Source organism: Balaenoptera ricei, chromosome X (assembly GCF_028023285.1).
Source record: "Balaenoptera ricei isolate mBalRic1 chromosome X, mBalRic1.hap2, whole genome shotgun sequence".
NCBI classification, from domain to species: Eukaryota; Metazoa; Chordata; class Mammalia; order Artiodactyla; family Balaenopteridae; genus Balaenoptera; species Balaenoptera ricei.
This window is the reverse complement of record NC_082660.1, coordinates 45,342,298-45,367,772: the sequence shown is the minus strand read 5'-3', so window position 1 is coordinate 45,367,772 and position 25,475 is coordinate 45,342,298. Positions and strand designations below refer to the sequence as shown.

Below are 25,475 nucleotides of genomic sequence, written 5' to 3'. Positions count from 1 at the left end.
TCCTCCCCTTTGGGACACTGAGGTTAGGACACCCCTAACTACTGGGAGCCACTAAAAATAAAATAGGCTGCTTGGAAAATCACAAAAGCTTGAGAAACAACCAAGAGCTAGGGCAGGGTTGAACGATAAGATTCATCCCCTATGAGGCCACTCCCTCAAGAATGGGAGAGGTAGCTGTTTTATCTAATGCTAAAAACCAACACAGAAAGTCAAGGAAAATGAAGAAACAGAGGAATATGTTCTAAATGAAATAACAATATAAAACCTCAGAAAAATTCCTTAATGAAACAGAGATAAGCGATTTACCTAATAAAGAGTTCAAAATAATGGTCATAAAGATGCTCACCATGCTGAGGAAAAGAATGGATGAACACAGTGAGAACTTCAACAGACAGAAATTATAAGAAAGTACCAAATGTAAGTCACAAAGCTGAAGAATATAATAACTAAAGTGAAAAATACGCTAGAGGGTTTCAACAACAAACTAGATGAAGCAATAGAAAAGATCAGAGAACTCAAAGACAGGGAAATGGAACTCATCCAAATCAGAGCAGCAAAAAGAAAAAAAGACTGACAAAAAGTGAAGATAATTCAAAGGATTTATGGGACAACATCAGGTGGACAAACATTCACATTATAGGGGTCACAGAAAGAAAACAGAGAGAGAAAGTGACAGAAAAATTATTTGCAGAAATGATAGCTGAAAACTTCCCTAACCTGGGGAAGGAAACAGACATCTAGATCCAGTTAACCCAGAGAGTTCCAAATAAGAGGAACCCAAAGAGACCCACACCAAGATACATTGTAATTAAAATGTCAAAAGTTAAAGACAAAGAGAGAATCATAAAAGCAGCAAGAGAAAATCAATTTGTTACGTACAAGGGAACACCCATAAGACTATCAGCAGATATTTCAGCACAAAGTTTGAAGGCCAGAAGGGAATAGCACAATATATTCAAAGTGCCAAAAGAAAAAAAATTTCCATCTCTACCAGACAAAGCTGTCCTTCGGAATTGAAAAAGAGATAAAGTTTTCCAGACAAGCAAAAATCAAAGGAGTTCATCACCACTAGACTGGCATTACAAGAAATATTAAAGGGACATCTTTAAGTTGAAATGAAAGGGCACTAACATGAAAACATAAGAAAGTATAAAACATTGGTAAAGGTAAATATATAGTAAAACTCAGAATAATCTAATGTTGTAAAGGTAGTGCATTAATCACATAAAACTAGTATGAAAGTTAAAAGGCAAAAGCAGTAAAAATAACCATAACTACAAATAAAAAGAGGTAAATTGTGGAATCAAAAACATAAAAAGTTGTAGGGGGAGAGTAAAAATGTGGAGCTTTAGAAGGCATTCAAACTTAAGTGGTTATCGACACAAAATAGACTTATAAATATAAATTCTTATGTGTAAACCTCATGGTAACCACAAAGCAAAAACCTATAGTAGATACACAAAAGATAAAAAGAAAGGAATCTAAGCATACCACTAGAGAAAATTATCAAATCACAAAGGAAGAGAGCAAGGGAAGAAGAATGGAACAGAGGAAATACAAAACAGCCAGCAAACAATTAACAAAATAGAAATAAGCACACACCTATCAGCAATTACTTTAAATGTAAGTGGCCTAAGTTCTCCAATCAAGAGACATAGAGTAGCTGAATGGATAGAAAAACAAGACCCATCTATATCCTTCCCACAAGAGACTCACTTTGGATATAAGGTAACACAGGGACTAAGGGAAGGGATGAAAGGAGATACTTTGTGCAAATTTAGTCCAAAAGAAAACAAGGGCCGCTATACTTATATCAGACAAAATAGACTTTAAAACAATGACTGTAATACGAGACAAAAATGGTCATCATATAACGATAAAGGGGACAATCCAACAAAAGGATATAGTATTTGTAAATATTTATGCACCCAACATAGGAGCACCTAAATTTTAAAGTAAATATTAACAGACTTAAAGGGAGAAATAGACAACAATATATTAAGAATAGGGGACTTTAATATCCCATTTTCATTAATGGATAAACCATCCAGAAAGAAACTCAGTAAGGAAACTTTGGCTTTAACTGATATGTTGTATCAGATAGACTTAAAGCTATATATAGAACATTTCATCCAGAAGCAGAAGAATACACATTCTTCTCAAGCACACATTGAACATTTTCCAGGATAGGTTATATGTTAGGCCACAAACAAGTCCTGATACATTTTAAAAGATTGAAATCATATCATTTTTTCTGACCACAATAGTATGAAACTGCAAATTAATTACAGGAAGAAAACTGGAAAATTCACAAATATGTGGAGATTAAACAACATGCTACTGAACAACCAATGGGTCAATGAATAAATCAGAAAGATAAAAACAACCTTGAAACAAATGAAAATGGAAAAACAACATACTAAAACATATGGCATGCAACAAAAGCATTTGTAAGAGGAAAGTTCATAGTGATAAATACCTACTTCAAGAAAGAAGAAATTTTTCACATAAACGACTTAACTTTGTACGTCAAGGAACTAGAAAAAATAAAATACGGAGCCTAAAGTTGGTAGATGGAAGGAAATAACAAAGATCAGAGTTGAAATAAATGCAATAGAGACTAAAGAGAAAACAGAAAAGATCAGTGAAACTAAAACAAACAGAATTAACAAATTGTTAGCTAGACATACCAAGAAAATAAGAAAGAGGATTCAAATAAATAAAATCAGAACTGAAAGAGGAGACGTTGCAACTGATACCAAAGAAATAAAGGATCATAAAAGATTACTATGAACTACTTCTCAACCAATTGGAAACCTAAGATATGGACAAATTCCTAAAAACATACAACCTACCAAGACTGAATCATAAAGAAATAGAAAATCTGAACAGACCGATTACAAGTAAGGAGAATGAATCAGTAATAAAAAAAAAAAATTCCCAACAAACAAAAGTCCAGGGACAGATGGCTTGACTGTTGAATTCTACCAAACATTAAAAGAAGAATTAATATCAATCCTTCTCAAACTCTTCCAAAAAATAAAAGAGGAAGGAACACTTCCAAACCCATTTTACATGGTCAGAACTACCCAGACACCAAAACCAGACAAGGATGCTACAAGAAAAGAAAATTACGGAACAATACCCCAGATGGATAAGGATGCAAACGTCCTCAACAGAATATTAGCAAACTGAATTCAGTAATATATTAAAAGGATCATACACCATGTTCAACTGAGCTTTATTCCAAGGATGCAAGGATGGTTCAACATCTGCACATAAAACAATGTGATACATTAATACAATGAAAGATAAAAATCATATGATCATCTCAATAGGTGTAGAAAAAACATTTGACAAAATTCAACATTCATTTATGATAAAAACCCTAAACAAAGTGAGTATAGAGGAAACATACCTCAACATGGTAAAGGCAATATATTACAAGCTCACAGCTATCATCACACTCAGTGATGAAAACCTGGGAATTCCCTCGCAGTCCAGTGGTTAGGTCTTGGCATTCTCACTGCCAGGCCCCTGGTTTGATCCCTGGTTGGGGGGCTAAGATCCCTCAAGCCATGTGGCACAGCCAAAAAAATGGTAAAAAGCTGAAAACTTTTCCTCTCAGATCAGGAAAAAGACAAGGATGCCCAATCTCACCACTTTTATCCAACATAGTATTGGAAGTCCTAGCCACAGCAATTGGGCAAGAAAAAGAAAAGGCATCAAAATCATAAAGGAAGAAGTAAAACTGTCACTTTTTGGAGATGACATGATGTATTTTTTCCAGTTTTATTGAGATATAATTGACATACAGCACTATATAAGATTAAGCTGTACAGCATAGTGATTAGACTTACATACATCATGAAATGAGTGTCAAAATAAGTTTAGTGAGCATCCATCATCTCATATAGATATAAAATTAAAGAAATAGAAAGCATTGTTTTCCTCATAATGAGAGCACTTAGGATTTACCCTCTTAACAACTTTCATATATAACATACAGCAGTGTTAATTATATTTATCATGTGTGCATTACATCCCTAGTACTTATTTATCTTATAACTGGAAGTTTGTACCTTTTGACTGCCTCGTCCAATTTCCCCTCCCTAACCCCCCACCTCTGGTAACTACAAGTCTGATCTCTTTCTATTGTTTGTTTCTTTGTTGTTTGTTTTTGAAGTATAATGACCTGTAACACTATGTTATTTCCTATTACACAACATAGTGATTCAATATTTCTATATATTTCAAAATGATCACCACAATATGTATAGTTAGAATGTCACTATACAAAGGTATGACATAGTTATTGACTATATTCCCCACACTGTACACTTCATACCCATGACTCATTTATTTTGCAACTGGAAGTTTGTATCTCTTAATCTCCCTCACCTATTTCTTTCCTTCACTAACCACCCCTCCTTTCTGGCATCCACCTGTTTTGTTCCCTGTATCTATAACTCTGTTTCTGCTTTGTTATGTTTGTTCATTTGTTTTCTTTTTTAAGATTCCCCATATAAGTGCAATCATACAATATTTGTCTTTTGCTGTCCAACTTACTTCACTTAGCGTAATACCCCCTAGGTCCATCCATGATATCACAAATGGGAAGATTTCATTCTTTTTAATGGCTGAGTAATAATCTACTGTATATCTATATCACATCTTTATCGATTCATCTTTGGATGGGCAACTTAAGTTGCTTTCATATCTTGGATATTGGAAATAATGCTGCAATGAACATAGAGGTGCATATACCTTTTCTGATTAGTGTTTTTGTTTTCTTCAGATAAATACCCAAGAGTGGAATTGCTGGATCATATGGGAGTCTATTTTTAATATATTTTTTGGGATCTCCATACTGTTTTCCATAGTAGCTGCACCAATGTATAGTCCCACCTACACTAGGGTTTCCTTTTCCCAACATCCTCACAAACGCTTGTTATTTGTTGTCTTTTTGATAAAGACCATAATGACAGGTGTGAGGTGATATCTCATTGTGGTTTTTACTTACATTTCCATGATGATTAGTGATGTTGAGCATCTTTTCATTTGCCTGTTGGCCATCTTCTTTGGAGAAATGTCTATTCAGGTCCTCTGCTCATTTTCTAATTAGGTTTTTTGTTTTTATGATGTTGAGTTATATGAGTTCTTTGTATATTTCAGGTATTATACCCTTATTAGATATATCATTTGCAAATATTTTCTACAATTCAGTAGGTGGTCTTTTCATTTTGTTGATAGTATCCCTTGCAGTGCAAAAGCTTTGTAGTTTGATTAGGCTCCATTTGTTTACTGTTGCTTTTGTTTCCCTTGCCTGAGCAGACATATGCAAAAAAACAAAATAACTAAGACCAACGTCAAAGAGCTTACAGCCTATGTTTACTTCTAGAAGTTTTGTGGTTTCAGGTCTTACATCTAAGGCTTTAATCCATTTTGAATTTATTTTTATGCATAGTATGAGAGAGTAATCCAGTTTGATTCTTTTGCATGTAGCTGCCAAGGTTAACTTTACCTAACACCATTTATTGAAGAGGCTGTCTTTTCCCCACTGTATATTCTTGCTTCCTTTGTCATAGATTAATTGCCAAAAAAAAAAAAAAGTGTGCATTCATTTCTGGGCACTCTATTCTGTTTCATTGATCTATGTGTTTTTGAATCAGTACCAATGTGTTTTGATTACTGTAACTTTGTAATACAGTTTGGAAACATGGATGGTGATACCTCCAGCTCCGTTCTTTTTTTGTTCACGATTATTGTGGCTATTTGAGGTCTTTTGTGTTTCCACACAAATTTTAGAATGATTTGTTCTAGTTCTGTGAAAAATGACATTGGTATTTTGATAAAGATTGCATTGAATCTGTAGATTGCCTTGGGTTATATGGTCATTTTAACAATATTAATTTTTCCAATCAATGAACACGGTATATCTTTCCATCTGTTTGTGTCATCTTCAATTTCTTTCATTAGTGTCTTAAAGTTTTCTGAGTAAAGGTCTTTTATATCCTTAGTTAGATTTATTCCTAAGTATTTTATTCTTTTGATGCTACTGTAAATAGGATTGTTTTCTTAATTTCTCTTTCTCATAGTTCGTTGTGAGTGTATAGAAATGCAACAGATTTCTGTATCTTAATTTCACATCCTGTAACTTTGCCAAACTCATTGATGAGTTCTAGTGGTGTTTTCATGGCAACTTTAGGGTTTTCTATGTATAGTACCATGTCATCTGCAAACAGTGACAGTTTTACATCTTCCTTTCCAATTTGGATCCCTTTTATTACTTTTTTTCTCTGTTTGCTGTGGATAGGACTTCCAATATCATGTTGAACAAAAGCAGCGAGAGTGGGATTCCTTGTCTTGTTCCTGGTCTCAGAGAAAATGCTTTCAGCTTTTCACATTGAGTATGATGTTAGCTGTGGGTTTGTCATATATGACCTTTATTAGGTTGAGGTATGTTCCCTCTATTCCCACTTTCTGGAGAGTTTTATCATAAATTAATGTTGAATTTTGTCAAAAGCTTTTTAAAGCATCTATTGAGATTATCATATGATTTTTATTCTTCAGTTTAATACGGTGTATCACATTGATTTTTTTGCAGATGTTGAATCATCTTTACACCCCTGGAATAAATACCACTTGATCTTGGTGTATGGTCCTTTTAATAATGCAATATTTTGTTGAGGATTTTTTAAAATTCTTTAACATCTTTATTGAGACATAATTCACATGCCACACAATTCACCCATTTAAAGTGTACATTCAGTTGTTTTTAGTATATCACAGTGTTGTGCAATCATCACTGCAATCAATTTTAGAACATGTTCATCACCCCCAAAAGAAACCACGTACCCATTGGCAGTCACTCCCCAGGACCCTTCCTTGCAGGCTCTGGAAACCACTAATCTACATTTTGTCTCAGGATTTGCCTATTCTGGACATTTCATGTAAATGAAATCATACAATAGGGGCCTTTTTTGACTGCTGCTTTCATTTAGCTTAATGTTTTCAAGATTCATCCATGTTATAAGAATGAATGTAATGCTTCATTCCTTTTTATGGCTGAATAATATTTCATTCTAAGGTTTTCAATTTCTTCTCATCCTCATCTACACATTTTGTAGTCTTTTGTTTCATTTTTTAATCAAAGTATAGTTGATTTTCAATATTGTATTAGTTTCAGGTGTATAGTATAATGATTCAATTTTTTTGCAGATTATATTCCATTATAGGTTTTTACAAGACATTGGATATAATTCCCTGTGCCATACAGTAAATCCTTGTTTCTTATCTCTTTTATGTATAGTACTTTGTATCTGTTATTCCCATACTCTTAATTTGTCCCTCCCCTTCTTCCTCTCCCCTTTGATAACCCATTTGTTTTCTATGTCTGTGAGTCTGCTTCTGTTTTGTATATAGATTCACTTGTATTCTTTTTTAGATTCCACATAAGAGCGATATCATATAGTATATGTCTTTCTCTGACTTATTTCACTGAGTATAATATTCTCTAGGTCCATTCACTTTGCTGCAAATGGCAAGATTTCATTCTTTTTTATGGCTAATATTCCATCGTGTATATATATCACACCTTCTTAAGCCAATCATCTTTTGATGGGCACTTGGGTTGCTTCCATGTCTTGGCTAATGTAAATACTGCTGCTATGGACGTTGGGGTGCATGTATCTTATCAAATTAGAGTTTTCATTTTTTCCAGATATATACCCAGGAGAAGAAATGCTGGATCATATGGTAGTTCTAGTTTTAGTTTTTTAAGGAACCTCCATACTGTTTTCCATAGTGATTGTACCAATTTACATTCCCACTGACAGTGTAAAGGGTTCCCTTTTCTCTTAATCCTCTCCAGTGTCTATTATTTGTAGACCTTTTGATGACAACCATTCTGACCAGTGTGAAGAGATACCTCATTGTAGTTTTGATTTGCATTTCTCTAATAATTAGTGACGTTGATCATCTTTTCTTGTGCCTCTTAGCCATCTGTATTTCTTCTTTGGAAAATGTCTATTTGGATTTTCTGCCCATTTTTTGATTGGGTTGTTTGGTTTTTCAATATTGAGTTGTATGGGCTATTTGTATATATTGCATATTAACCACTTCTCAGCCACATCATTTGCAAATATTTTCTCCCATTCCATAGGTTATCTTTTAGTTTTGTTGGTGGTTTTCATTGTTGTGCGAAAGCTTTTAAGTTTGATTAGGTCCCATTTGTTTATTTTTCCTATTATTTCTTTTGCCCTGGGAGACTGATCTAAGAAAATATTGCTATGATTTATGTCAAAGAATGTTTTGCCTATGTTCTCTTCTAGGAGTTTTATGGTGTCGTGTCCTAACATTTAGGTCTTTAAACCATTTTGAGTTTATTTTTCTATATAGTTTGAGGGAATGTTCTAATTTCATTGTTTTACATGTAGCTGTCCAGTTTTCCCAACACCACTTGTTGAAGAGACTCTCTTTTCTCCATTGTATATTCTTGCCTCCTTTGTCATAGATTAATTGACCATATGTGCATGGATTTATTTCTGGGCTCTCTATTTTGTTCCATTGATCTATGTGTCTGTTTTAGTGACAGTACTATACTCTTTTGATTGCTGTTGCTTTGTAGTAAGATCTGAAGTTAGGGATTGTGATTCCTCCAGCTTTCTAGTTCTTTCTCAAGATTGCTTTGGTAATTCTGGGTCTTTTGTAGTTCCATATAAATTTTAGGATTATTTGTTCTAGTTCTGTGAAAAATGTCATGGGTATTTTGATAGGGATTGCATTAAATCTGTAGATTGCTTTGGGTAGTATGGCCAGTTTAGCAATATTAGTTCTTCCATTCCAAGAGCAAGTGATATCTTTCCATTTCTTTGAATCATCTTTAACTTCCTTTGTCAAAATTTTATAGTTTTCATGCTATAGGTCTTTCACCTCCTTGGTTAACTCTATTCCTAGGTATTTTTTGATACTATTTTAAACAAGATTTTTTTTTTGCTTTCTCTTTCTACTATTTCATTATTAGTGTATAGAAATGCAACAGATTTCTGTGTATTAATCTCATATCCTAGTACTTTGCTGAAATCAATTATTAGTTTAATAGTTTTTGTGTGGAGACGTTAGTGTTCTCTATATAGAGTATAATGTCATCTGCAAATAATGACAGTTTTACCCCTTCCCTTCCAATCTGGATACCTTTTATTTCTTTTTCTTGTCTCATTGCTGTGGCCAGAACTTCTAATACTATGATAAATAGAAGTGATGAGAGTGGCCATACTTGTCTTATTCCTGAATTTGGCAGGAAGGCTTTCAGCTTTTCTCCATTGAGTATTATGTTTGCTGTGAGTTTGTTGTAAACAGCCTTTATTATATTGAGATATGTTCCCTCTATACCCACTTTGATGAGAATTGTTATGTTGAATTTTGTCAAATGCTTTTTATGCATCTATTGAGATGATCATGTGGTATTTGTCTTTCTTTTTGTTAATGTGCTGTATCACATTGATTGATTTGCATATGTTGAACCACCCTTGTGACCCTGGAATGAATACAAATTTATTGTCATGTATGATCCTTTTTATGTATTGTAAGATTTGGTTTTCTAATATTTGGTTGAGGCTTTTTGCACCTACGTTCATCAAAGATATTGGCCCATGATTTTCTTTTTTGTAGTGTTTTGTCTGGTTTTGGTATCAGGGTAATGGTGGCCTTATAGAATGAATTTGGGAGTGTTCCTTCTTCAATATTTTGGAATAGTTTGAGAATATAGGTGTTAACTCTTCTCTAAATGTTTGGTAGAATTCACTTGTGAAGCCATCTGGTCCTGAACTTTTTTTGTTGTTAAGAGTAATGTTTTATTACTGATTCAGTTTCATTACTAGTAAGTGGTCTATTCATATTTTCTATTTCTTCCTGGTTCAGTCTTGGGAGATTGTACGTTTCTAGGAATTTGTCCATTTCTTCTACATTGTCATATAATTGTTCATAGGAGTCTCTTATGATCCTTTGTATTTCTGTGCTGTCAGTTGTAAATTCTCCTTTTTCATTTCTGATTTTATCTACTTGGACCCTCTCCTTTTCTTTATGAGTCTGGATAAAGGTTTATCAATTTTATCTTTTAAAAGAACCAGCTCTTAGTTTCATTGATCTTTTCCATTTTTTAGTCTCTATTTCATTTATTTCTTCTCTGATCTTTCTCATTTATGTCCTTCTACTAACTTTGGGTTATGTTTGTTTTTATTTTTCTAGTTCCTTTAGGTGTAAAGTTAGATTGTTTATATGAGATTTTTCCTGTTTCCTGGGGTAGCCTTGTATCACTATAAACTTCACCCTTAGAACTGCTTGTGCTGCATCCCATAGATTTTGGTTCATTGTGTTTTCATTTTCATTTGTCTCCAGGTATTTTTTAATTTCCTCTCTGATTTCTTCAGTGATCCATTGGTCGTTTAATAGTATAATATTTAGCTTCCACATGTTTATGTATTTTGCAGTTTTTTCTCATAGTTGATTTCTAGTCTCATAGTATTGTGGTCGGAAAAGATGTTTGATATAATTTCAATTTTCTTAAATTTACTGAGATTTCTTTTTCAGTCTAACATGTGATCTATTCTGGAGAATTTTCCATGTGCAGTTGAAAAATAATTTATTTTCTGCTGCTTTTGAATGGAATTTATATATATATATATATATATATATCTCCATTTTGTCTGATGTGTTAAGGACAGCATTTCCTAATTGGTTTTCTATTTTCTATCTGGATGATCTCTTCATTGATGTAAGTGGGTTGTTAAAAACCCCTCCTATCATTATGTTACTGTAAATTTCTCCCTTCATGCCTGCTAATATTTGCTTCATGTATTTATTTGCTCTTATGTTGAGTGTATATATATTTTCAAGTATTGTATCTTCTTCTTGGATTGATCCCTATATCATTACATAATGTCCTTCTTTGTCTCTTGTTACAGTCTTTGTTGTAAACTCTATTTTGTCTGATATAAGTATTGATACCCTGGCTTTCTTTTAATTTTCATTTGCATTGGATAGTCTTTTCCATCCTCTCACTTTCAGTCTGTGTGTGTCTTTAGATCTGAAGTGAGTTTCTTGTAGGTGCATATATATGGGCCTTGTTTTTTTATCCCTTCAGCCACTCTGTATATTCTGTTTGGAGCATTTAGTCCATTTAAATATAAAGTGATTATTGATAGGTATGTACTTATTGCTATTTTGTTAATTGTTTTAGGGTTGTTTTTTGTAGTTCTTTTTGTTCCTTTCTTCTTCTTTTGCTCCCTTCCCTTGTGATTTGAAGACTACCTTTAGTGTTATGTTTGGATTCCTTTCTCTTTTTTGTATGTATCTATTATAGATTTTTGGTTTGAGGGTACCATGAGGTTTAGATATAGCTCTGTGTGTGTGTGTGTGTGTGTGTGTGTGTGTGTGTGTGTGTGTATTATATATATATATATATATATATATATATATATATATATATATATATAATTATTTTGGTTTTGATCTCTTAAGCTCAAATGCATTTTAACAACCCTGCATTCCCCCCTCCAAGTTTGCTCTTTTTGACATCAGATTTTACAGTTTTGTTTTGTTTATCCCTTAACTGCTTATTGTGGATATATATGGTTTCCCTACTTTTGTCTTTTAACCTTCCTACTACCCTTATACATCATTAATACTACCTTTACTATATATTTGCCTTTACCAATGAGATTTTTCTTTTTGTGATTTTCGTATCTCTAGTTGTGGCCTTGTCTGCTTGCGGAAGTCCCTTCAATGTTTCTTGTAAAGGTGGTTTTGTGATGCTGAACTCTTAGCTTTTGCTTATCTGTAACCCTTTTGATCTCTCCATCAAATCCAAATAAAATCCTGGCCAGGTAGAATATTCTTGCTTGTAGGTTTCCTCCTTTCATCACTTTAAACATATTGTGCTACTCCCTTCTGGCCTGCAGTTTCTGCTGAAAAGTCAGCTGATAGCCTTATGGGAGTTCCCTTGTACATAACTTGTTGCTTTTCTCTTGCTGCTTTTAATATTCCCTCTTATCTTTAATTTTTCCATTTTAATTACAATGTGTCTTGGTGTGGTCCTCTTGGGGTCAAGCTTGTTTGGGATTCTCTGTGAATCCTCAGCTTGGATATTTGTTTCCTTTCCCAGGTTAGGGAAGTTTTCAGCTATTATGTCTTTGGATAAGTTCTTTGCCTCTTTCTCTCTCTCTTTTCCCGCTGAGACCCCTATAATGTGAATGTTACTACACTTGATGTTGTTTCAGAGGTTTCTTAAACTGTCCTCATTTCTTTTTATTTGTTTTTCTTTATTCTGTTCAGCTTCAGTGATTTCCACTCCTCTGTCTTCCAAATTGCTGATATGTTCCTCTGTATCACTTTAGCTACTGCTGATTCCTTCTAGTGTATTTTTTATTTCAGTTATTGTTTTCTTCTTCATCTCTGTTTGGTTCTTCTCTATGTTGTGTAACTCTTTGTTGAATACTTCTAACTTCTCACTCTGTTCATCCAATCTTTTCCTGAGTTCGTTGAACATCTTTATGTCATTACCTTGAACTCTTTATTGGGTAGGTTGCTTACCTCCACCTCATTTAGTTCTTTTTCCTGGATTTTATCTTGTTCCTTCATTTGGAACATGTTCCTCTGTCACCTTATTTTGCCTAATTTGCTGTTTTTATTTCTATGTATTCATAGGTTGGCTATATTTCCCGGCCTTGGAGAAGTGACCTTTTGTAGGAGACATCTTATGTGTCCCAGCAGTGCACTCTGCTCTGGTCACCAGAACTATATGCTTTAGTGTTGTCCCCTATGTGGGCTTCATGGGTCTTTCTGTTGTGGTGGGCTGACTGCTGTGGGTGGTCTGGTAGGCTGGTTGGCACCTGGTCTGGTTGGTTGCCAGGCCTCACCTTGTGTGCAGACTGCCAGTTGCAGGTGGGTGGGACCAGGTCATGAGCAGCTGGCTATCAAACCATTTTGGGGGGGCAGGGCTAGTGCTGACCTGCTGGTCAGCAAAGCTGGGTTCTGTGGTGGTAGGTTGCAGGACCAGTGGTCCTTGGTCTAGTGTTGGCTTGCTAGTAGGCAGGGATGCTTCCTGACACAGCTGACTGCAGCATCTGGGGTGTCCCAAAGCTGGTGTCAGTGTGCTGAGTGTGGCTGTATCCCAGGGTGATTGTCTGAGGGGTCCAAGGTGTCTCAGAGCTGGTGTTGGTCTGCTGGTGGGCAGGGCTGAGGCTCAAGGCATTCTGGGGCTCGTGCCAGTTCACTGTTTGGTATATCCATGTCCCAGGGTCTCTGGCTGCAGGGCCTTGGGGGTCCTGGATTTGGTGTGTCGACCTCCTTGTTGGGCAGAGTTGGGGCCCAGGGTGTCCTGGGGCTGGTGTGTTCCCACTGGTTGGTGAGGCTGCTCCCAGTGCTAGTGCTGGCCCACTGATTTGAAGGGCCAGTTCTGGGGTCTCTGGATGCAGGGCCCTGATTTTCCTGGAGTTGGTGCTGGTCCACTGGTGGTGAGACTGGGTCCCTGTGGCTAGCTGTGAGGGCCCCTATGGGGTCCACTGGCTAGGTCCAGTGCACTGGTGTGTGGGGCCGGGTCCTGGGCCCTCTGATGTAAGGGTTGGATCACAGGGTGGCTGTGGGCTCAGGAGGTCTTAACGCAGCCCCCCTGCTTTTGGGTGGGGCTGTGTCCATGCCTGACTAGCTACTTCTTCTGAGGCATCTCAGTACTGGTGCCAAGAGGCTGACAGTTGGAGCTAGGTCTCTGTGCTAATAAGCTGGAGGGAAGATGCCAAAATTGTCCTTGCCAGCACCAGTGTCCATGTGGTATAACACACTCCCAATAATGGGTGCTGCCAGTGTCTATGTCCCCAGCGTGAGTTCCAGTTGACCCTCTCTGGGAGGCTCTCTAAGATCAGCAGGTGGATCCGACCCAGGATGCTTTCAAACTACCACTTCTGCCTTCGTTCCCAGAGCATGTGAGATTTTATGTGCACCCTTTAAGAGTGGAGTCTCTTTCCCCACATTCCTCTGGCTCTCCCCAAAATAATTGCTGCTGGCCTTCAAAGCCAAACTGTCTGGGGGCTTGTCTTCCTGCTGCATGACCCCTGGGCTTGGGAGCCCAGTGAGGGGCTGAGGCCCTTTGCTCTTTGGGGAGAACCTCTACAATTGTAATTATCCTCCCATTTGTGGGTTGCCCACACAGGGATATGGCTCTCAACTGTACTGCGTCTCCACTCCCCTACCCATCTCATTGTGGTTCCTTCTTTATCTCTTTAATTGTAACACTTTCATGCTAATCTTCTGGTCTTTCTCATCAATAATTGCTCTGTAAATAGTTGTAATTTCTGGTGTGCCTATTCGAGGAGGCGAGCTCAGGGTGTTCCTTCTCTGCCATCTTGACCACTCCCGACTGTTGATGACACAATATTATATATAGAAAACCATAAAGACGCCACCAAAAAACTGTTAGCCTAATAAAAAAAAATCAGTAAAGTTGTAGGATTCAAAATCAATATACATTTAGGTCGCTTCCATGTCTTGGCTATTGTAAACAGTGCTGCAATGAACATTGGGGTGCATGTATCTTTTTGAATTATGGTTTTCTCTGGGTATTTGCCCAGGAGTGGAATTGCTGGGTCATAGGGCAGCTCTATTTTTAGTTTTCTAAGAAACCCCCATACTGTTCTCCGTAGTGGGTGTACCAATTTACATTCCCACAAAAAGTGTAAGAGGGTTCCCGTTTCTCCACACCCTCTCCAACATTTATTGTTTGTAGATTTTTTGATAATGCCCAATCTGACTGGTGTGAGGTGATATCTCATTGTAGTTTTGATTTACATTTCCCTAATAATTATCAATGTTGAGCATCTTTTCATATGCCTCTTGGCCCCCTGTATGTATTCTTTGGGGAAATGTCTATTTAGGTCTTCTGCCCATTTTTCAATTGGGTTGTTTGTTTTTTAGATATTGAGCCTCATGAGCTGTTTGTAAATTTTGGAGAGTAATCCCTTGTCAGTTGCATTGTTTGCAAGTATTTTCTCCCATTCTGTGGGTTTTCATTTCATTTTGCCTATGGTTTCTTTTGCTGTGCAAAAGCTTTTGAGTTTAATTAGGGCCCATTTCTTTATTTTTGATTTTATTTCCATTACTCTGGGAGACAGCTAGAAAAAGATATTGCTGCAACTTATGTCAAAGAGTGTTCTGCCTATGTTTTCCTCTAAGAGTTTTGGTTGTTCTTTAGTTGTATTTTTATTTTTTTAACATCTTTATTGGAGTATAATTACTTTACAATGTTGTGTTAGTTTCTGCTGTATAACAAAGTGAATCAGCTATACGTATACATATATCTCCATATCACCTCCCTCTTGAGTCTCCCTCCCACCGTCCCTATCCCACCTCTCTAGGTAGTCACAAAGCACCAAGCTGATTTCTCTGTGCTATGTGGCTGCTTCCCACTAGCTATCTATTTTACATTTGGTAGTGTATATATGTCAATGCCACCCTCTCACTTCATCCCAGGTTACCCCCCACCCCGTGTCCTCAAGTCCATTCTCTATGTCTGCGTCTTTATTCCTGTCCTGCCCCTAGGTTCTTCAGAACCTTTTTTTTTTTCTGATTCCATATATATGTGTTAGCATACAGTATTTGTTTTTCTGTTTCTGATTTACTTCACTCTGTATGACAGATTCTAGATCCATCCACCTCACTAAAAATAACTCAATTTCGTTTCTTTTTATGGCTGAGTAATATTCCATTGTATATATGTGCCACATCTTCTTTATCCACTCATCTGTCGATGGACACTTAGGTTGCTTCCATGTCCTGGCTATTGTAAATAGAGCTGCAATGAACATTGTGGTGCATGACTCTTTTTGAATGATGGTTTTCTCAGGGTATATGCCCAGTAGTGGGATTGCTGGGTCAGATGGTAGTTCTATTTTTAGTTTTTTAAGGAACCTCCATACTGTTCTGCATAGTGGCTGTATCAATTTACATTCCCACCAACAGTGCAAGAGGGTTCCCTTTTCTCCACACCCTCTCCAGCATTTATTGTTTGTACATTTTTTGATGATGACCATTCTGACTGGTGTGAGGTGATACCTCATTGTAGTTTTGATTTGCATTTCTCTAATGATTAGTGATGTTGAACATCGTTCATGTGTTTGTTGGCAATCTGTATATCTTCCTTGGAGAAATGTCTATTTAGGTCTTCTGCCCATTTTTGGATTGGGTTGGTTTTTTTATATTGAGCTGCATGAGACGCTTGTAAATTTTGGAAATTAACCCTTTGTCAGTTGCTTCGATTGCAAATATTTTCTCCCATTCTGAGGGTTGTCTTTTCATCTTGTTTATGGTTTCCTTTGCTGTACAAAAGCTTTTAAGTTTCATTAGGTCCCATTTTTTATTTTTGTTTTTATTTCCACTTCTCTAGGAGGTGGGTCAAAAATAATCTTGCTATGATGTATGTCATAGAGTGTTCTGCCTATGTTTTCCTCTAAGAGTTTTATAGTGTCTGCCCTTACCTTTAGGACTTTAATCCATTTGGAGTTTATTTTTGTGTATGGTGTTAAGGAGTGTTCTAATTTCATTCTCTTTTACATGTAGCTGTCCAGTTTTCCCAGCACCACTTGTTGAAGAGGCTGTCTTTTCTCCATTGTACATTCTCGCCTCCTTTATCAAAGATAAGGTGACCATATGTGCATGGGTTTATCTCTGGGCTTTCTATCCTGTTCCATTGATCTATATTTCTGTTTTTGTGCCAGTACCATACTGTCTTGATTACTGTAGCTTTGTAGTAGAGTCTGAAGTCAGGGAGCCTGATTCCTCCAGCTCCATTTTTCTTTCTCAAGATTGCTTTGTCTATTCGGGGTCTTTTGTGTTTCCATACAAATTGTGAAATTTTTTGTTCTAGTTCTGTGACAAATGCCATTGGTAGTTTGATAGGGATTGCATTGAATCTGTAGATTGCTTTGGGGTGTATAGTCATTTTCACAATGTTGATTCTTCCAATCCAAGAACATGGTATATCTCTCCATCTGTTTGTATCATCTTTAATTTCTTTCATCAGTGTCTTATAGATTTCTGCATACAGGTCTTTTGTCTCCTTAGGTAAGTTTATTCCGAGGTATTTTATTCTTTTTGTTGCAATGGTAAATGGGAGTGTTTCCTTAATTTCTCTTTCAGATTTTTCATCATTAGTGTATAGGAATGCAAGAGATTTCTGTGCATTAATTTTGTATCCTTCTACTTTACCAAATTCATTGATTAGCTCTAGTAGTTTTCTGGTAGCATCTTTAGGATTCTCTCTGTGTAGTATCATGTCATCTGCAAACAGTGACAGTTTTACTTCTTCTTTTCCGATTTAGATTCCTTTTATTTCTTTTTCTTCTCCGATTGCTGTGGATAAAACTTCCAAAACTATGTTGAATAATAATGGTGAGAGTGGGCAACCTTATCTTGTTCCTGATATTAGTGAAAATGGTTTCAGTTTTTCACCATTGATCCTCTAAAACTTTTATAGTGTCCAGTCTTACATTTAGGTCTTTAATCCATTTTGAGTTTATTTTTGTGTATGGTGTTAAAGAATGTTGTAATTTCATTTTTTTACATGTAGCTGTCCAGTTTTCCCAGCACCATTTATTGAAGAGACTGTCTTTCCTCCATTGTAGTCTTTCTTTCTTTGTTATAGATTAATTGATTGTATGAGTGTGGATTTATTTCTGGACTCTCTGTTCTGTTCCATTAATCTATGCATCTTGTTTTTGTGCCAGTACCATACTGTTTTGAATTCTATAGCTATGTGGTATACTTTCAAGGATGGGAGTGTGACACCTGTAGTTTTGTTCTTCTCTCTCAAGATTACTTTGGCTATTAGGAGTCTTTTGTGTTTTCATTAAAAATTATATTTATTTTTTCTAGTTCTGTGAAAAATGCCACTGGTACTTTGATAGGGATTGCATTGAATCTGTTGATTTCTTTTGGTAGTATGGACATTTTAATGATATTGAATCATCCAATCCATGAGCGTGGCATATTTTCCAATTTTTTGGTGTGTTATCTTCAATTTCTTTAATCATTGTCATTGTTTTGAGGCTACAGGTCTTTTACCTCCTTGATTAAATTTATTCCTAGGTATTTTATTATTTTTGATACAATTATAAACGGGATTGTTTCCTTCATTTCTCTTTCTGATGGTTCATCATTATTGTATAGAAATGCAACAGGTTTCTGTATATTAATTTTTTTAATAAATTTATTTATTTTTGGCTGCATTGGGTCTTCGTTGCTGCACCCAGGCTTTCTCTAGTTGCAGTGAGTGGGGGCTATTCTTCGTTGAGGTGCTCAAGCTTCTCATTGTGGTGGCTTTTCTTGTTGTGGAATATGGGCTTTAGGTATGCAGGCTTCAGTAGTTGTGGCACAAGGGCTCAGTAGTTGTGGCTCGCGGGCTTAGTTGCTCCGTGGCATGTGGGATCTTCCTGGACCAGGGCTAGAACCCCTGTCCCCTGCATTGGCAGGCGGATTCTTAACCACTGTGCCACCAGGGAAGTCCTGTATATTAATTTTGTATCTGCAAGTTTCTGAATTCATTCATTAGCTTTAATAGATTTTTGGTGGAGTGTCTGGTGTTTTCTCTATATAGTATTCTGTCATCTGAAAATAGTGATTGTTTTACTTCTGACTTTCTGGTTTAGATGCTTTTTATTTCTTTTTCTTGCCTCATTGCTGTGGCTAGGACTTCCGATACTACGTTGAATGAAAGTGGCAAGAGTGGGCATCCTTGTCTCATTCCTAATCTTAAAAAAAAAGCTTTCCACTTTTCACATTGAATATAATGTTAACAGCAGGTTTGTCATATATGGCCTTTTATTATGTTGAGGTATGTTCCCTCTATACCCACTTTGTTAAGAATTTTTGATCATAAACTGATATTGAATTTTATCAAATGTTTTTCTGCATCTATTGAGATGATCATGTGATTTTTATCCTTCCTTTTGTTAGTTTGGCATATCACATTTATTGATTTATGGATGTTAAAACATCCTCACATCTCTGGAATGAATCCCACTTGATCATGGTGTATAAGTCTTTTAATGTATTGTTAAGTTTGGTTTGCTAATATTTTGTTGAGGATTTTTGTATCTATATTTATCAAAGATATTGGCCTGTAATTTTCTTTCTTGCAGTGTTTTTGTCTGGTTTTGGTATCAGGGTAATGGTGGCCTTGTAGAATGAGTTTGGAAGTATTCCTTTGTCTTCATTTTTTGCAATAATTTGAAAGTGATAGATATTAAGTCTTTTTAGATATTTGGTAGAATTCACCTGTGAAGCCATCTGGACCTTGACTTTTGTTTTGGGGGATTTTTTTTGATTACTGATTCAATTTCATTACTAATAATCAGCCTATTCAGATTTTCTATTTCTTCATGATTCAGTATTGGAAGATTATATGATCTAGAAATTTTTCCATTTCTTCTAGGTTGTTTAATTTGTTGACATATAATTGTTCATAGTATTCTCTTATGATCCTTTGTATTTCTGTGGTGTCAAGTTGTAATTTTTCCTCTTTAATTTCTGATTCTACTTATTTAGGTAATCTCTTTTTTTCTTGATGAGCCTGGCTAAGTAAGTTTCTTGATTTTGTTCATCTTTTCAAAAGACCAACTCTTACTTTCATTGATCTCTTGTATTTTTTGTCTCTATTTCATTTATTTCCTCTATGATCTATTATTTTTTTCCTTCTTCTAACTTTGGTCTTTGCTTATTCTTCTTTTTGTAGTTCCTTTAAATGTATATTTAGATTCTTTATTTGAGATTTTTGTTTCTTGAGGTAGGCCTGTATCAGTATGAGCTTCCCTCTTAGGACTACTTTTGCTTTGTCCCATAGATTTTGCTTCTGCTAAATTTGGGTTTTTTTTGTTCTTTCTCTAATTGCTTTAGGTGCAAGGTTAGGTTGTTTATTTGAGATGTTTCCTGTTTCTTAAGGTAGGATTGTATTGCTATAAACTTCCCTCTTAGAACTGCTTTTGCTGCATCCCATAGGTTTTGGGTCGTCGCGTCTCCATTGTCATTTGTTTCTAGGTATTTTTTGATCTCCTCTTTGATTTCTTCAGTGATCACTTTGTTATTAAGTAGTGTATTGTTTAGCCTCCATGTGTTTGTATTTTTAACAGCTCTTTTCCTGTAATTGATATCTAGTCTCATAGCATTGTGGTCAGAAAAGATAGTTGATACGATTTCAATTTTCTTAAATTTACCAAGGCTTGATTTGTGACCCAAGATATGATCTATCCTGGAGGATGTTCCATGAGCACTTGAGAAGAATGTGTATTCTGTTGTTTTTGGTTGGAATGTCCTATAAATATCAATTAAGTCCATCTTGTTTAATGTATCATTTAAAGCTTGTGTTTCCTTCTTTATTTTCATTTTGGATGATCTGTCCATTGGTGAAAGTGGGGTGTTAAAGTCCCCTACTATGACTGTGTTACTGTCAATTTCCCCTTTTATGGCTGTTAGTATTTGCCTTATGTATTGAGGTGCTCCTATGTTGGGTGCATTAATATTTACAATTGTTATATCTTCTTCTTGGATCGATCCCTTGATCATTATGTAGTGTCCTTCTTTGTCTCTTGTAATAGTCTTTATTTTAAAGTCTATTTTGTCTGATATGAGAATTGCTACTCCAGCTTTCTTTTAATTTCCATTTGCATGGAATATCTTTTTCCACCCCCTCACTTTCAGTCTGTATGTGTCCCTGGGTCTGAAGTGGGTCTCTTGTAGACAGCATATATACGGGTCTTGTTTTTGTATCCATTCAGCGAGTCTTTGTCTTTTGGTGGGAGCATTTCATCCATTTACCTTTAAGGTAGTTATCAATATGTATGTTCCTATTCCCATTTTCTTAATTGTTTTGGGTTAGTTATTGTAGGTCTTTTCCTTCTTTTGTGTTTCCTGCCTAGAGAAGTTCCTTTAGCATTTGTTGTAAAGCTGGTTTGGTGGTGCTGAACTCTCTCAGCTTTTGCTTGTCTGTAAAGGTTTTAATTTCTCCATCAAATCTGAATGAGATCCTTGCTGGGTAGAGTAATCTTGGTTGTAGGTTTTTCTCCTTCATCACTTTAAATATGTTCTGCCACTCCCTTCTGGCTTGCAGAGTTTCTGCTGAAAGATCAGCTGTTAACTTTATGTCCCATAGATTTTGGACAGTTGTGTTTCCATTTTCATTTGTCTCAAGGTATATTTTTATTTCTTCTTTGATTTCTTCACTGACCATTGGTTGTTTAGCATCATGTTGTTTAGTCTCCACGTGTTTGTGTTTTTTCCAGTTTTCTTCTTGTAGTTGATTTCTAGTTTCATAGTGTTGTTGTCAGAAAAGATGATTAATATGATTTGAATCTTCTTTTATTTAATGTGACTTGTTTTGTGGCCTAACATGTGATGTATCTGGAGAATTTTCCATGTGTACTTGAAAAGAATGTGTGTTCTGCTGCTTTTTGATGGAATGTTCTATATGTGTATATATTAAGGTAATCTCATCTAATGTGTTAAAGCCAGTGTTTCTTTATTGATTTTCTGTCAGATGATATATCCATTGATGTAACTGGAGTATTATTGTATTTCTGTCTATTTCTTCAGTTATTTCTGTTAATATTTGCTTTATATATTTAGGTGCTCCTCTGTTGAGTGCATAAGTGTTTACAAATGTTATATCATCTTGTTAGATTGACCCCTTTATCATAATTTAATGTCCTTCCTTGTTTTATTACAGTCTTTGCTTTAAAGTCTATTTTTTCTGATATAAGTACTGCTACCGTGGCTTTCTTTTAATTTCCGTTTGCATTGAATACCCTTTTCTATCCTATAACTTTCAGTCTGTGCGTGTCTTTAGATCTGAAGTGAGTTTCTTGCAGGCAGCATATATATCGGCCTTGTTTTTGTATCCATTCAGCCACTCTATGTCTTCTGATTGGAACATTAGTTCATTTAAATTTAAAGTGATTATTGATAGGTATTTACTTATAGCTATTTTGTTCATTGTTTGCTGGTTGTTTTTGTAGTTCTTCTCTCTTCTTGTCTTCTCCTCCCAGTTTCTTTCCTTGTGTTTTGATGGATTCCTTTAGTATGATGTTAGGGTTCCTTAAGAAAGTAAATCTTATAACCAACAAGGACCTACAGTATAGCACAGGGAACTCTGTTCAATATTCTGTAATAACCTAAATGGGAAAATAATGTGAAAAAGAATAGATACATGTATATGTATAACTGAATCACTTTGCTGTATAACCTGAAATTAACACAACATTGTTAATCAATTATACTCTAATATAAAATTTAAAAAAATTTTTAAAAAGAAAGTAAATCTTAAAAGTTCTCATCACAAGGAAAAAAAATGTAACCATGTATAGTGATGGATGTTAACTAGACTTATTGTGGTGACCATTTCACAGTATATACAAATATCAAATCATTATGCCGTACACCTGAAATTAGTGTAATGCTTATCTCAATTATATTGTAATAAAAAAGAAGATGACTCTGATTGTCCTCTGGATCTCTTTTAATTGTTTTGCATAATTAGGCCAGATTCATGTCTTCTAGGAACTGTGTAGTTTTCCAGGAAGTGATGCTTGAAGACATCAGAAATCTGGGAAATATGCCATTAGTGGGGAAGGCAGCAGAGTCTCAGTCTTTTCACTTCCCAGTTGTTTGACCTTGAGCAAGATCCTTTACCTCTCTGAGCTTTGGTTTCTTCATTTCTAAAACAAACTTAATATGTCTTCCCTACAGCACACAGTTGTTGTAAGGAATGAAGCATATCAACATGTTATCAGGATTTGCACTCTTACACTGCAAGTAAAGTCCCCATTCTGTAGGCCACTAAAATTGTGCCCTAGGACTGGCATCTATGCAGTGCCTGTGATAGGTATCTTCTGAAAGCCACCTTTGAAAGGAACAGAGTTCAGAGGTCACACTCAGGGATGGTGCAGGCTCAGGGTGGAAAGAGAGGTTGAGTCAGGTGTATGTGTGTGGCACCAAATCTCAGAAAGGGAGTTTTGAATACTGAGCACTTAAATTTTGGTATTGGGACAAAATGCTGATCTATGTTATCCTTTTCTCACCCCACTCAATTTTTTTCTTTCTTCTCCTGTTGTTCCAGGTGCATGATGACTGCAGGAGACGGTTTTCCAAGGAATGCTGGTTTGGAAGTCATCGATCATCAGTCATTCCTCCCACTGCCCTCAGCGACCCCAAGGGTGATGGTGAGTAGCTAAACTTTAATACATTGGGGAGGGAGGGAAGATGCAAAGCCTAGAGAAAAAGACTGCAATTAAATTAATCTGGTCAACCAATCAAACATTTCTGGGAGTACGAGTGTGCATATGTGTATAGACAGCTCATGTTTTTCTTTAGACCTTTGGGATGGTGAATACTGTTTATGGTGTACATGTATGTGGGCATGTTCTTTGTAGCCTCTGTCAAAATTGTTTCCAAATGATCAGAATTGATTTCAGCTTTTTCATGATTTCCAGACAGTAGATAATCCATGAAATAATTTTGTTTGCTTGCTGCCTACTTCATTGCCAAGGAAAAGCCAGCATTAGCTGGGAGCAAAGAAAGGAAAATAAAGAAGACTATACAGTTTCCTTAGAGAACAGAAGGGGGCAAGGATTCCTGTAACCATTACAACAGTTTTAGAACTAGACACAGCACATGTGTACACGTGTGCACATACATGTACATACACTCTGAGCCACTCTAGTCTCTTCCAGTTCATTTCCCAACCCCAACACAGATACAGACAGACATTGGTACATGGAATGAGCCACTCACAGTTTTCTGTGGGCAAGCATACTCATATGTCCCCATAATGACATGCACAGACACACATCCCTTACTCAGGGATGCATGCATATATTATTCTCAGAGCTACTCAAATATTTATCCACATAGAGTCACTTACCAGATAGCTGACTAGAGAGATGATGAGATTGATGACTTGGTAAATAAGAGATACTTGACTGGCTAGGAGAAAGAAGGGCCTAGGGGCAAGATGGAAAAGTATCAAACTAGTCAGCCAAGTCTACTCAGGCTGCTAATGAAAGTCAATGAAGTCTTGAATCTGAGACTTTGCTCACCCCACAGGGACCTGGGGAAGATGTCTTTGGACAGACTGAAGGATGGCTGCCTCAGCATCTTATAATCACCCCCAAATAGGTGTTAAGGGGCTGCCACCTCTCCTTTGTAATTGGCCCAACAGGTTCTGTGTTCTTGTGGAAGTTGGGTTTTTTAGTTTGTTTTTTCCCATCTTATATCATTTCTTGTTCTTGTTATAGATGGTCAACTAATCGCATTACTACTTTCTTTTGCTTTCCACCAATGACATATTATTGCTTAGAAGCACCTGTGCTAATCCATTCTTTTTGCGTAATGTCTCATACAATGCCCCATGAGTTAGCTTTTAGCCTTTCATCCTAGTCATCTGCAATCTTGATCCAATTGAATGTCACTCTTGAGAGCCCTTCTTTCTATCATGCGTTACTTGGCCTGTGGTTTCTTAGGAGTATCTTTTGAAACCTCCATATTTCTTGACTCTTTCTGGCTTCTTGGCCTAGGCAAACACACTCTTTAATGTTCCCTGTTGGGAAGTCCCACCCATCTTAGAGATGATGAGGTCATTAAAGATGATCTGGTCCAACCCTCTGGCCAGGCTAGGGAATCCCTTCTCCAGCATCCAAGGTGGAGGCATCCACTTGATGACTTTCTGAGGAAGCACATGCCATTGCTGATTAGCATTCATTCATTATTTATTCAGTCAACAAACTCTAATTTCTGATGTCTTCTAATTTCCCTTTTTCCTACCCTATCTGCTTGGTAAATTTCTTCTCTCATCCTAGAGGGTGAGAACAATGTCAAACATTGTCTCCTGTTTAAAAGCTTCTGTAATTACCCCTCCCCATTTCTCCAGACAAATAAATTACTTCCTTTGCTATAAACCCAGAACACATACCTCAGAGCACTTAACACACTATATTATAGTTCGTCACATGTATATCTCCCACTCCAGACTGTGAGCTCTTGTATCACTAGCACTTAACTCAAACCCGGATACATGGTATATTCACAGTCAAGATTTGTTACATGAATTCATTAATACATTTACTGAATACTGCATATATGTAAGGCTCAGTGATGAACAATGTAGAGAATAAGATATGACTAAGACAGGATCCCTGATTCATATGGGGACAAAACAGTATAATGCAGTGTTTGTCAAATGCAAGAATGCCTCAGAATCACCCAGAAGGCTTTTTAAAACACAGATTTCTAGGCCCTATGCCCCTGCCCCAGAGCTTTTGATTCAGTAGATCTGGGTAGGGCACAAGAATTTCCATTTCTTACAAGAAATGATGCTGATACTACTACTCCCGGGAGCATACTCCATCATTTACTAACTGTGTGACCTTGGGCAAGTTACT

General features: G+C 36.3%; 1 protein-coding gene across 1 annotated transcript in view; it reads left to right on the top strand.

Annotated features, from left to right (window-relative positions):
* DGKK (diacylglycerol kinase kappa) overlaps positions 1–25,475 on the top strand; it is a 164,259-nt gene that overhangs the window by 99,201 nt on the left and 39,583 nt on the right. Inside the window, 1 exon segment of the mRNA XM_059911228.1 lies at positions 23,156–23,258. Coding sequence (XP_059767211.1) covers positions 23,156–23,258 — 103 coding nt within the window.